Source organism: Galendromus occidentalis, unplaced genomic scaffold, assembly GCF_000255335.2.
Source record: "Galendromus occidentalis unplaced genomic scaffold, Mocc_1.1 scf7180000077441, whole genome shotgun sequence".
Lineage (NCBI taxonomy): Eukaryota > Metazoa > Arthropoda > Arachnida > Mesostigmata > Phytoseiidae > Galendromus > Galendromus occidentalis.
Window position 1 is genome coordinate 195203 of NW_003805429.1, and position 13513 is coordinate 208715.

Here is a 13513-nt window from a genome sequence, read left to right on the forward strand (position 1 = left end):
GCAGAGTCCGGCTCTCCCAGTCCCATTGCCTTTCACCGGCAGACCTCTCTGAATTGTTCAGGGAGATATATTCTGCCAGTTCCATGCTCCCGAATTCCAATCTGTTGCTCGTCGAATCGGGAACTCCACAATCGAGCAGCTGATACATTCCTTCACTCGATTCGCGAGCTTGAGGCTCCGCATTCATCCCTAAATCTTTCGCAGGTCCCGGAAGCCTTTCCCCAATGTAAATATCGGAGCCTGTCACCTTTGAGTGTTCGCTTCTTTCGTGTGTCTGAGCTGCTCCGAGGAATTTGCCTGAGCAAACACCGGAGGAGCGTAACCGTGTCATCCAGAACGCTCGCGTTGACAGTTTTTTCGTTTTGGAAGGAAGGGCTGCCAACGCTCGCAGTTTCTCGTGTTGTGGCGTTGTGTGCTGCCGTCGTATCGGATGGCAGCAGTGCTTCTGTTAGAGCATGGGAACGGAGGCATGGTCACCTTGTGATCGGTCGAGATCCAGGTCTGTCACACAAGCCGTCGAATGGATCAAGTCGGGGTTCAAATGAGGAATATGGATACAGAAGCAGGGCAAAATCGAGGCGCGGTCCTGAGAGCTATTTTTCCCCTCTCTGCTTGCAAGAAGTGATTTTGCGGGTAACTCTGACCGCCTCCAGCTTGTTTCGAATTGGCTATCGTACACCTCATAACTAAAGCAGTAGGATGCCGTAATGAGGCGCTAAAATCGTCTGACACTCAAGTAATGAGGCTCGGGAACGTCTACGGCGACGGAGCGGCAGCTATTCTCGCCCTCTCTCTGTATCGGATGATTTCGAGGAAATTTCCATGAATTATGCCGAGAATTCCCTCGAGGGAATCGTCGATCGTCGTTGCCACCATGACTGGATGAAATGGGAAGATTCGTGGGCGAACCGAGAAGCTTTTGCGGAGATGTACGAAAGCGTCATGTGTGCACGTAAATATACACACGTCATCGACACGTTCCCTCGTGTGTCAGGTGTCACGGTGACGCAAGTCCAAACATCAATGTTTGAACGGCACGGAGTTCTTTCCCAGAATTCCGGCTGATGAGCCGAGACAAATAATAAAGAGTGACTGACTGAGATGCTGGAATCAGCATTTCGAGTTGATTGCTGACTTGATTTTTTGTTGAAGCTCCTGTACGGCACGTTTCGCGATCGTCTGATATGGAGAATATCAGTGACGGAAGCAGTCCCGCATGAGCTAGAACTGAATTTTGGAAAGAGCCCGTACACTGCCTCGTGGTAGGGCCATTACCATGCGCGCTACGAGCTGCGACTCGAACTATCCGGCAAGCGCCTCAATCCACGTCGCAGGGAATATCATTCCAATACAGCTGGACCTCCCCATGGGATGATTGCGAGCAAATCAGCGGAAAACCGGCACCCGCGCAATTACGTTGTCGAACCTTGATGGTAGAGTTCAAAGCAGACGAGCCATAAATAGGTGATGCTCATATATATAAAAGGTCGCAATAGCGTCAGCAACATTAAGAACAACGGGGACAACAGAGAAGAAGGCGGTGCCGGTAATGTCGACAAAGACAAGTCTTCCCAAGCTTCGGAGACGTAACGTTTTAGTGCTTTAGACGTAACTTTGCGCCGTCCGCTACCGAGGCACTGCGATCACTGCGGAGGAACCGGGGGCTCACACTATCGAACTCCCTGGAAAGGTCGCGCTACCTGAGCAGCGCGTAGGTCTTCGTTCCGCCATCCGAGACTCCAATGAGGCTCGTCGAGTTCCATCGACGAGAAGGCGAGGGTCGCAGAGGAGTTCGCAAAAATAAAAACCCCGGAGCAGGAAAAGACCAATCCCGAACCGCCTCCCAGATATGGGACCGTCGGTCAGCTCAACCTCGAAGCCCCACATGTCAAGTGTCAGTACCTCTCGGAAGCCTAGTTTCTCCATGCTCCATCCATCTCGAGTCTGCGCTCCGCTCCCCGACGAGCCTGTCCGCGTCGTCGTTGAGAGACCCGACCGACGGATCTTGAGACACGAGCATATCTTGTAGCTCGTTATCAACGTCTGTGGTAAGAGTCCTCGCCTGGACAGCCATCTCAACGGCCAGTCAAGAGGGCAGGCAAGCGAGCAGAGCAAGCATTTGATTGGCTGCGTTCTTTGTTCACTGTATCGTATGAATAGAAAAGCTCTCCTATTGGGGACGCTGGATCTTCCCAGGTTGGTCGTAGAGTGTTCTCCAAAGCGTACAAGCGTTGTCTGTGTCGGTCGTGCTTTCAGCCGGCTCCTCGCGTGACGCGCACGCTGCCGCGTTCATGTCTGCTGACAGGTAGTGCGGGCAAGTGAGCTCGTTTGTGGTCGTTCTGGAAGCCTTTGTTATTCCTCAGAGCTATAACAAACAGCCTTCGTTCCACGAGAGGTTTGAGACTACCGTTGGAGAAAGAGTTCCCTCGTCTGTAGCAGCGGGCTGAAACCACTCCGGACTCCACAGAGTCTCCCCGGAGTGCCGTCAGGGCGCTGAGATTCGATGACTACACTCCTTCTAGATGTCGACTCCAATGAGCCGATCACTGGCAAGGTACTGATTCGTAAAGGCGAAACAATCGGGAAAATGGGAAAAATCGATGTGTTTAAGCTGCCGGATCATAGCAGACTACGGCTCCTCTCCCATAGTCACCACGACCGAATCGGAGGGGCGACATGCGAACCCATGGACTCTACATATGTAATGAATGATCATTGTTTCTCACTTCTACGCCCGCTCAGCGGCGATCAGGCTGATCGTTTCCCCTTCCGGGACCGGAACCCCGACAGCTAAATATTATCGTGAAGGCTGATGGAGCTGATCAGCCCACAGCACATCGAACATTCACCGCATCGGACGGCCCTGATATTATATCTTACCCGCAAATCAGCTCAGCTCGCACAGTTTCAGGGTCATGAGGACACCAGGCTGATGAGAAGACTATAGGACCGCATCGAAGTCTAATATCCACAAGCTGATCATTCTGGTGAGCGCGATTTTCCAGGACTTCCTCGGCCAGGCCGAAAACAAATCTCCTCAACCCCAGTGTCCGGACATGCCTCGTCGGCTGACTCTCTCCTGTATGGAAAAGTGTTCGCCGAGGAATGGGGATCTTGGCACCCTCGGGATCATTCCTCCCCATTCGGGAGCGAGAACCGGACCGTTCATTGAACCAGTCATTCACCCAGTCCAGAAAGGTCCGATTACGATGCGGTCAGTTCGAACGCAGTCCAGAGATTCAAGAACCTGGGGATCTGGGGTGAAGGTATGACGCTAAGCGGAGATGGCTTTGACTCAAAACTGTCGTTTTTCCTGCGATCTCAACAATTGAACATGATCTACATTGAAATTCCTCGGCGAACTTTGGCCTCGTATTCGAAGCTCTTGCGTTTCTGTGCAAGGTCGTGCTCATAGCTGTATGCCGGAAAGGCCCCGGGGCCGAACGGTCGGAGAAGGAAGGAGAACAACGGCTCCGATGATTGGAAGGTGAAGCAGACCTTTCTTCACTTCTCTCGGAAGGGGAAAACGACCGTTTGAGGATTCCGTCAAAGTGACAGAGCTTCAATCAGACAGAAACAGCTCTTTTGCCTGCAAGCTCCGTGTCCCCAGTCCATATTGTAGGCATGTAGTGACAAGAGCGCTATCGTTCATATGCTGACGCGGCATTAAAGAGGATAATGAAGGAGTGGCCATACTCGTTATCGAAAAGTCTTCCAGTCAGGGTCCACTTAGCTCTCCGCCGAGCGACGTGTGCAGGTTTAACGATTGGCGTTCAGTGGAGCCAAAAAAGAAAATAACAAAAACAAATAATAAATCTCGTCTCCTATAAAATACACATGTATGTCAACGTGTCCCGGAGCTCCCCAAGCCTGTCCGAGCTCGACAACAGTTCTCGGGTTCCACCCTCGGTCGGACCAGCCAAACAAGAAACCTGTATAAAATAGTCCTCTGCTCGCAGCTGTTCAAGCACATCTGAGTTCGTCTCACGTTTTGGGACAGCTGCAGTTAACGTGAGTGAAACGTATACATGAATGCTCGATACCGATGTGGAGAGCTCATCAGATCGGGCTCGACAAGGGTCGAATCTAGGATCGAAACCGCTTCCGCCCGTCCCCGCTGAGGTTCCGACGCCACGGGGCTGATTACTCGATCGGGCCTCAGCCGAACTCGTCGTCGTCGCTGCTGCTGTTGTTGTTGTTGTTGTCGTTTCTGCCGTTCTGTCTAATGTTGAGAGTAATGAAGCGAACGATGTCCAAAGCAAAGGTGGCCGATGAAAGCAGTTTACGCGTATGCGGCAACGCTCTGAATGAAGGTAATCAATTATTCGGGCCCGAGGTCAACTCGAGCGACTCTGGCAACTCCACACAGCAGCTTCAGTCGTGTCAGTAGTGCAACACCGAATGCCGGTCGCCTGCACACAAGCATGAATGCATGACTAGTCTAGCTTCAGTCTGTCCGTCAGCCTAGCCTTTTCGGCCCGAGTCGAGACCAGACGGATATGCGAGCGACCATCTGGCTGTTCGTCCGTCCGATTCCATTCGGCATGACACCACAATCCCCAGTGGAGTGCATATGCAAATTCTCTCTTGTGTCCTTGTAGACTGATTCGAGCGCAACGTTCTACGCAATCTAGGGCAACGGAACGGAGAGTTCACGGACGGAGCATATGTACAGCTCGGGCGGGAGTATTGTTCCAACGACGGAACTGACAGCGGATACCCCTGACTCCCTTTAGTTCTAAAATACAAAAATACCTGGATCGGGCCTGCTCAATGAGCAAGAATGAGCATCTTTGATTATCGAGACATCTTAATCATCACTTCAGACAAGTCATCTCACCGAATCTCTAGATAATCCCGTAGCAGCAAACATCGTGCGGCGTTCTCTGACTAACGGAGAGAGCTGACCGGGAGCTCTGCTGTTCCTGAAGGAGCAGAAGAGCACGAGTCCGTTCGCCGTAGCCATATCATTTCCATTGGGTTTCGCTCTGACGAGGATCACGCTATTCTTGATCGCCTATCAGAATGAGGCTCCAGATACCCCGGATCGCGAGGGCTCCTAAATACACTGTGACACCAGATTCAGTGGGACGCTGGGGAAAGCTAGCATCCAGCGACAAGTTCCATCCGGAAGGACTCCTCTCCGAAGATGACACGGTGTGGAGTAGCCGGGGCTGTAACTGTCCGTCATGCTTCGCTACGCTATGGATGAGAAACATAATCATGTCATCCGCGTAGGGAGACACTAATCATATGGCTGGCGGGACGAGGAGCTCCCGCGACCCAGTTCCGACTGTGCGGTTCATTGGGGAACCGTCCCCGATTTGTTGTCACATTTACTCTCCTCCGCGGGTCGTATGTTTGTGTGAAACGTCCACGTTGTTCGGAGTCCTCTCCGAGTTAGGCCGTGGACGCGGGGCTTCTTCCTTAGACGCGCTAGCTTCCCGAGGGATGTATTCCTCTAATGTTTGCGACACTGAGTTTGTTTTTCAAGGAAGTCTTACGGGACATCTGAAGGTCTACTCAGTCTTGCAGCGAAGCCGTTGCCATGCCGAGGCGTAGTAGGACCGGAAGCATGATTCTGTAGGAGTGTGGAATGGATCTCAGCAAGCGCTGGACTGCACGACGGGGAATGCGGAGGAATGGGATGACACCACCGATCTTGTCTCACTAGAATGAAATAATTGACTGGATTATAGGCAACGGGGTTCTCCGAGATCGAATCCCCAACTAGGTAATCGGGCTCACGGGATGGGGAGTCGAAACTGCAGACTAGTCTGTGGGAAGGTGCTGGGCGTCGGTCTAACCATGCATGGTCGCGTCAGCTTCGAAATCAGGCTTTCGAAAAGGTGCTCGAGATCCCTCCTCTTACCGCTCCTCCCAGCTCCGACCGGGAAAATACCTCCTTGCTCAACCCACAGCGGGACTAGGCGTTGTGAGAGGGAACATTACGAATCGCTCTGGTGAATCGAACATTGCCCATTTCTTGCTTTGATGAGGAAGTTCCCGATTGTAGATCCTCTCTCCTCATACTACGAGCCGATCACATCTATCGGGAAAAATGAGCCCCATCTGCTTCTTAAATAGGCAATGCACGCCATTTCGCTAGTTTCTCCGAAGTCTGCTTTCGGCCGCGCCCCATCGCAGAGCTAGCAACGGATCGGAAAGAAGACGACCCCAGTGCAACGAGCTTGCAAATGTGTCAACAGTCTTGAGTAGCAGCGGGATATTCGGCACAAGGAGGCAAGTCCGACTCACTCATGGGATGACCTTTCCCTTGAACTCTTCCGAAAGCGGGCGGCTTGCGATAGCTCCACATTTGAGGAGGTCGACTCCCCACCTGTTTATTGCAGGAAACATGTGGCAGCGAACTGAATCGGCATAGATGCCATCCAATTCGACGCGTCCGTATGGACCAGGACCCCAGGATGTTTGGCTCAATTCGGCGTCGAATAAGGACCATGCGCGCTCCCTCGATCTCTTAGAATCCCTCAGAGGAGGTGCATTACGCTCGACGATTCGTCCACGATTCTTAGAATGCAGAGTATTGAGGCAGATCATGAAGTTCCCCAGAGAGCGGCTATATTCCGTGACAGAGATCCGCTCCCGAGGCCGTTGTGAAAACGTGACCTGTACTGTGAGCGGGGGACGTCACCCGCAATATGTCTTCATCTCAATTGATTCTGCTCGTTTCTCACGGGCGAGAGTCCTCAGCTGAGCTCAGTTTCGGATGAGAATGAGGGAACGACGACGATTCTCAAGGGTCGCCCCCGTATCATCGGATTCCGGGTCATGACGTAGACTGAAGATGCAATCCCAATGACAAATCATGGCACGCACTTGCCGCCAAACGTCCCTCTTCAAAACCGATTGGGGGATCTCTTTCTCCTCTCTGTCAATTAGAGACTGAGATGAGAAGTTAGACCCGGGAAAGGATTGGAGGGAGCGAGTTCAGGCTGCTTAGACGAGGACCGAGGTTCAAGGTCGACTCCTTGATGCTATCGGGTAGAGCCCACAGAAAAGTCTAGCCTTAGATGAGGGTGAGAGGAGCATTATCTTCGAACGAAGGATCGTCAGAAGGGAGTTGAGGACACCGGCACCTTCCTCCCATAGTGTATCAGCAGGCAAGGTGCACAGCATATGGCGGTGGCACAGAATCGGGCGTCCGTGATGTCTCTCACGCGAATGCCGCGGAGTAGCATGAAGCATTGGGCTTCTCGTCCCAAGCGAGTGAATGACGTCAATGTGTCGCCATGTCCTCTCATGGGACCCCACGAGCTCGTAATCGGGGGAAAAGATATCGCCGCAGCAGACCTAGCGGAATCACTGGTTTCCCAGAGACGCTCTCGGCTCCGTTGCGCTGGCTCACATTCGCTCTTGGGAATCTCTTGAAGCCTGAAAAGTGTCATTTTGCTTTGCGGTCTGAAGCTTTTCGACGTCTTGGCGCCTCATTCTCGGCGCGGAACGCGTAGACCAGATGGAGAAAGTCATCTGGAGGTCCTGCTCGCAATCACTCTCGTGAGTAAGGAGCAGTGGAAAACATTGGCGTAGAAACCCTGATTGCGCCTCGAGACCTGAAAACGCCCCGCGGCAGAGGGAGATCACTCGGCTGTACCGAGATGTGAGCTTGAAGCGCGAGCCGAAGCCGAGTCTCGGACTTCGGGGGTGGAATATAATGACGTATTCTCCAGAATAATTCCCCGGTCCCATTCTCGAAAACCGGGCCGCGAGTTCCAGCGTAAGAGGCTTGACTTCGACGGATGGGAGAGCAGGTGGGGGAATTTATGGGTTTCGCCGATGAGCTTCGCATGAAGGCAGAGCGAATCAAAGACTGTGGCCGCTTTCGAAATCTGCGCTTCAAAGTTACGGGAAGAAAGTCACCATTCCGCCACTCCTAGCTTTCTGTCGGATTTATCATCCCCCTCCCGCCTCCTGTGAATATCATGCGGTAAGCCGGACGGAACGTCAGAGGCGTGGTCGAACGCCTTGCTACTGCGGAAGCCTATGAAGTGATGGAGCGAGAAGTCTTCCTGTAATTTGGCAGGAGGAATAAGCAGTTGGACTGAACCTATCGCGGTCTTGATTGCGTCATTTATTCACGCATTAATTATTCGAGTTAAATATCCACGTGGCAAATGGTTGTTCCTTTTACATATTTGCAGTTTGTCCCATTCTCACCAATACCGTCGCTCTCATCGCCATCACCGCCATGATCATCCGTGGAATATGTTCATCCTCCTTTCAATCCTTTCACTATATTTCTCATATGGGTTACGGGTATTGCTATCGTTGTTCCTGCGGCTGCTGTTCTCGTTTGTTGCGGGATCATTGACTCAGCTGATGGACCCACGAAACGTAGGAGGTTCTCACTGTTTTTCTTCGTGTTGTCTTGCGTCATGATGCAACGAGTCAGACATGACGGACCGTTCTCCAAAGGAGCCGACTGAGAATCTTTTCGCGAACCTATATGAGGAGAGGAATGGGTATCTAAAATATTGAATTTCTCCATTCAACAGTCCGATAAGAGAAACGCTCTCGGTTTGGGGGAGATAGATTCCCCGATATCAGCTCTCTAGAAATGAATGGGTCAAAGGGTGTATACAGTGAGACAACGATTGGTCGCGACGTTCCGATGCTCCACGAATCGTACGAAACAGAAATCGGTCAACCATCAAATACAAACTAGGCTCGACTCGCGAACAGACCTCCGAGAAGGACGGGAGCTCGTTCGTTGATAAGTTCTACTCGAACCTAAGAGCGGGGACGCACACTTCGACAAGCAAATACATGAGCTGGAGAACAGGCAAGCGACATTGTACATTATTGACGGATCCAGCACTTCGGCAAGATTGTTTCTTATCCCGATTGATAAACAGAGGCTGTCTGACGGAGTATTGTTCCATATTGTTCCATATATGTAGGTACAAGCTGTCTCCTTATTCGCTGCCCCACCGTGTCTGGCTATCGAGAGCGGCGAGAAAATCGTTCGACGACGAACAACAGCAACGGCATTGGCAACGTGCGTCTCGATGGCAATGCCCCCCTCCGCTAAGCTATTCGCAACATCAACAATCAGAATGGGAGCTATTGCCATCGAAACGAGCATGAGTATGATCGGAACGAGCATGATATAACTGTTCATTATCATCTCAGCCATCGTGAGATCTCATGGGTCATGTACATTTTTACAATCGCCAGCGAAACGAGGATCGGAGCAGTCAGGAAGACACCAACCCCGTTGTGTTTTCGGGCTAGTCGGAGCTATGGACAGTTTTGAACATGTGGTACTCTTTTCCTCTCATTTTATCTGCTTTTCCGTACAACGATAGGGTTCACGCTCACATGTCTCAACCATTCCCCCTCTCTTATAATAATCCAAGATACATTGGCTGGCTAGGTTCCGGCTCAAGAACGACGCCCGGGAAACATCAGAGAGCAACATACGAGAAAAGGAAGCGTATTGGGCAAGTTATGAAATTCTTCAAGATCTCGAGACCACTCTTCTGGAGGGATTCGACCCACTTTCGGTGGTACCGTCAGACTTGGTTCGGAGATTCTGTATTCGTCGGAACTCTATGAAATCGAGCAGTATTTCACGAAGGGTTCCCTTGGAGGCCTTCCGGGGACATTTCGGACACAATGTGTCTCAAAGATGATGCTGGCGGTGATGTCAGCGACGATAACAGCGATAACGTCAACAATGATGACATCAGTATCAACGTAACTCTCAACAAGGACATTGGCCGCCGTCGGATGCATTGATGCTCCTCTCCAGGGAAGGAACCCGAAACCGGTCCGGACCCTTCCTTAATGTGCACGTTTGGCTGCTCGCACGTATTAATGCATATTCAGGCGCGGTCGAGCTCATCCACGTCGTCCGCCTCCTTCCCGTTGGTCACTCTAGTTGTTGAAGTCCTAGGCGTGATTCGTGACGTGAATGTTCCCGTTGCCCTCGGCAGCCGCTCCCTGAATAAACGAATTAGATATTGAGGCTTTGTTCATTTCACTTCCTGTCTGTGTCGCCGCCGCTGCCGTGCTCCACCCCGGCGTCAGCGCGACCACAGCTTTCATCGATGCCTGAGAGGCCGGGAATCCTGAGCCCGAGTTTTTTTTTTATCAGGGATTTCACTACTTATGAGGAGGAGGTACCTCGAGCGTGTAGGTGCGCAGGTAATAATCATCCCGAAGTCGACTATTGAGCGTAGACCAGTGACAACGCAGAAGCTCCCTGAAGGCGCGGCGGAAGTCCTGATGGAACGTTACGTATATGACTGGATTCAACATCGAGTTCGAGTAGCCGAGCCATAACGTGAAACTTTTGATGGCCGGTCCGGGATCGTATTTTATGAGCGGCTCGAGCAGGGCAAGGATGAAAAACGGCACCCAACAGATCGTGAATGCACTCATGATTATGCCGAGAGTGATTGAAGCCTTGCGTTCGCGCATCATTGTCGAGCGTTTCATGTTGTTGTGCCAATTGTGCGGAGCCGAAGACACGCCAGCCGACGTCTTTATCGAGTCGTCCGCGCCATTGCTCATCTCGGAGTTGCCCCCGTGCCACCCGTCGCCTTTATTCAGGAGAACCTGAAAGGGAGACAGCCGCTTCATGTTTATCGTAGATAGGTGTCTGGAGTCTGGAATCATTCCGCCAAAAAAATGACAACACGTCGGAGTGAAGGAGCGCCGCACCCAATCCGTGCCCCGTCAGACGCCATGAGAATATTCATTAGACATCAACAGACCTGAGGGTTTATCTGTGCTCGTTGATCTGCGTCTACAACACGTTTTGCCGCAGCGTAAATCTTGTAGTACATCACAATCATGATAATCAACGGGATGTAAAATGCACCTGCAAACAAAAGCACGTTTGGTGCCCTGGTACGAATCGGAGATTCGACGACTACTACAATGAACTTGATATTCGACTCGTGCTGATAACGCTTCCTTAATCGTGACGATCATCCATCAGAGCTTTCTGTGGCGAAATCCGAGTTCCTCAAGCCACATGCGGACTAAACAACCAGCAATCGTCTCACCTAACGTCGCGTAAAGTTGGTAAGCTATGCTTTGGCAGACCTGACACCCGGGCTCCTCGTCAGTTCCGTGCTCATTACCTGGAACGCGAGAGCTGATTAGTCTTCGTTTCCTCATTAGTCTTCATTTCCTCATGTCTGTCGCGACGGTCAATGAAGATAATGTTACCGCAAACCGATGTTCCTGTTTGACCTGTTTATCTTTCGGAATGAACTTAAGACCTGCTCGTGCAACCTGATTCCTCAGGTTTCAGCTCTCGAGACCCTCAAGGAACTCGATTTACTGATACCACACATTTATTTTCCGTCGGGGAAGAGAAGGGGCGGAGAAGGAGCCGTCCAGAGGTGACTGACTTCTCGGCTCTCTCGTGGCCTTCGACTGCTCCGAGAGGAAATAACGCGGATTCGAACCCCGCTCGTTTCCGCATCGGTTTCACTCCGTCAAACACGACGATATTCCATCCGGATGGGACGCTCTCGCAGCGACTGACCACCGGGGACCTCAGGGCCTCAGGGGGGTGAATAATCGCAGGAGCTTCCGAACTGGGTCGATGATTAGGGTCGCCGCGATGTGTTCCCAGTCATGAAGGTAGAGAGCGCGATTCTCCATACCATCGACGAGCTAACTCGATAATCGGACGCAGCGTTCTCCAATTATCCCACATACACATGTCAGTCAGGGAGAAAGAGAGGAGGCTGACTAGACCTTGACAACAATTGCTGGAATGTGCTCGCACGGTTCAGACTCTCCGATTTGGTACTCGGGTAAAGATGGCAGAATTCAGACCACTTGGTGAGTTTCATAGGCGGGGAGTGTGAGAAAGGAGAATGAGCGGGATCGGCGAACATGAGCGATTTCCGGAAATTCTCGCCCTGGACTAGTCGGCGCACTGCGTCCGACAGCGAGGGACTTCGTGGATGATGGAGAACATGGGTAGTTGATAAAGCCAATCCCATCTCTCACGTCGGCGGCCTGCGGCGGTTTTAGGCGGAGCAATCATTTTTTGCTTGGGACTGCTTGGCTCCATCTTCTTTCGGTACGTTGTCGCCAGCCACGAGTGTCAATCCGCCTGACCTGACTCTACAAGGTGTAAAGCTTACCCAGAATCACCTGTTGAGCACTCACCTAAAACAATCACAGGTGGGATCGAGATCAAACATGCCATGGTCCAAACGCCCGCCACATACACGCAGATTCGTTTTGAGGTTCGCCGAACTCCGTATGTCAAAGGTCGCGTGATGGCCATATAACGATCCACGGAGATCATGCAGAGGTTCAGTATGGATGCCGTACACGAAGCTACATCGAACGAGACCTTGAAAGAGAATGATTGTGATCCTTCAGAGAATTGAGTGAGGACATCTCGATGAATCAAACGGATTATTCTCAGAGATACAGAGATGAGATTTGGTCAACAGGTTGTAGCAAAAGCTGCTCGGAGAGATGATCCTTACCCAGAGGTCGCATATCGTGTTCCCGAGATACCATTTACCAACAACATCGAAGTACATCGCGAACGGCATGACGAGAAGTGCAACGCACAAGTCTGATACGGCCAGCGATACGAGGAGGTAGTTTGATGGATGACGCAGTCGTCGCACGCTCATCACCGAAACGCACACGAGAATGTTCCCGATGGCTGTGACCACGATGATGCAGGACAGCACTGTAGAGGGAGAAAGCAGCGACATGTACAAAACAGCTACAGGTTCCCCTTCTCCCCCCGGAGCTCATTCTCAAAGAGGCTCCTTGTCAGGCGGATTCCTTGTTCGACCCCAGAGTTCGCTGAGACGGACGAAGTCACCAGGGAGAGAATGAATCTATGGAACAGACGTATACCCCGATTGAGGGAATCGTATTCGGCTCTGATTTCGGTCTCTTCCGGGCCATCAGTTTTCGTTTTCGATGCAGCTTAGCGTTGAGTACAACCCCGAGTTGGCTCGCTCGTTGCCTTCTGGGAACATCCGCTGCAGCAGAGGCATCTATGCATGTAAAGACTAGCCGGCAGGAACGTCTATCAAATTGAGACGCAGCTGTGAGCGAAGCGTGGGTCGGACAAGATGCCTCGAAGTCTTTCCACCCTTGAGCTCTGCTCAAATCCCCATGGAGAAACTCACCGAAGGCCTTCAGTGTCGCCGAACCCTCGTTGCTCAAGCTTTGCTCAAGAGGAGTGAGGGCGGCGTTGATCTCCAGCGGGGTATAGTTGCCGAAGAGAATTCCTTTCAATCTGTCGGAGCCCAAGAGGGGCTCATCGTTTTCGGGCATGCCCATAATCTAAACGGTTCTCCTCGACGAACTCATCTCTGGCGTGCCCTCCGGATATGTCGATCGGGTCCGAAACCTGGAATTCGAGAAGAACTGAATCTTATTATTTGAATTATCTTCGAGCAGCGAGTATTCTTCGAGAATCGAGCTGAGGAGAAGCTTGCAATTCAATGACTTGATGACTTTGTTGGGCTTGTCGAGACTGGAAACCGAG

The 13513-nt window shown here is 51.7% G+C and overlaps 1 protein-coding gene across 1 annotated transcript; it reads right to left on the reverse strand.

Annotated features, from left to right (window-relative positions):
- Positions 1 to 9915: 9915 nt before the first annotated feature.
- On the reverse strand, positions 9916 to 13299 carry LOC100908597 (5-hydroxytryptamine receptor 1-like). Its single transcript, XM_029111457.1, has 7 exons — positions 13152 to 13299; positions 12489 to 12700; positions 12160 to 12349; positions 11037 to 11114; positions 10743 to 10849; positions 10150 to 10584; positions 9916 to 9966 (listed from the first exon to the last, which is right to left on the reverse strand). The coding sequence occupies exons 1-7, from the start codon at positions 13297 to 13299 to the stop codon at positions 9916 to 9918; spliced, it is 1221 nt and encodes a 406-aa protein (XP_028967290.1).
- Between the last annotated feature and the right edge of the window lie 214 nt (positions 13300 to 13513).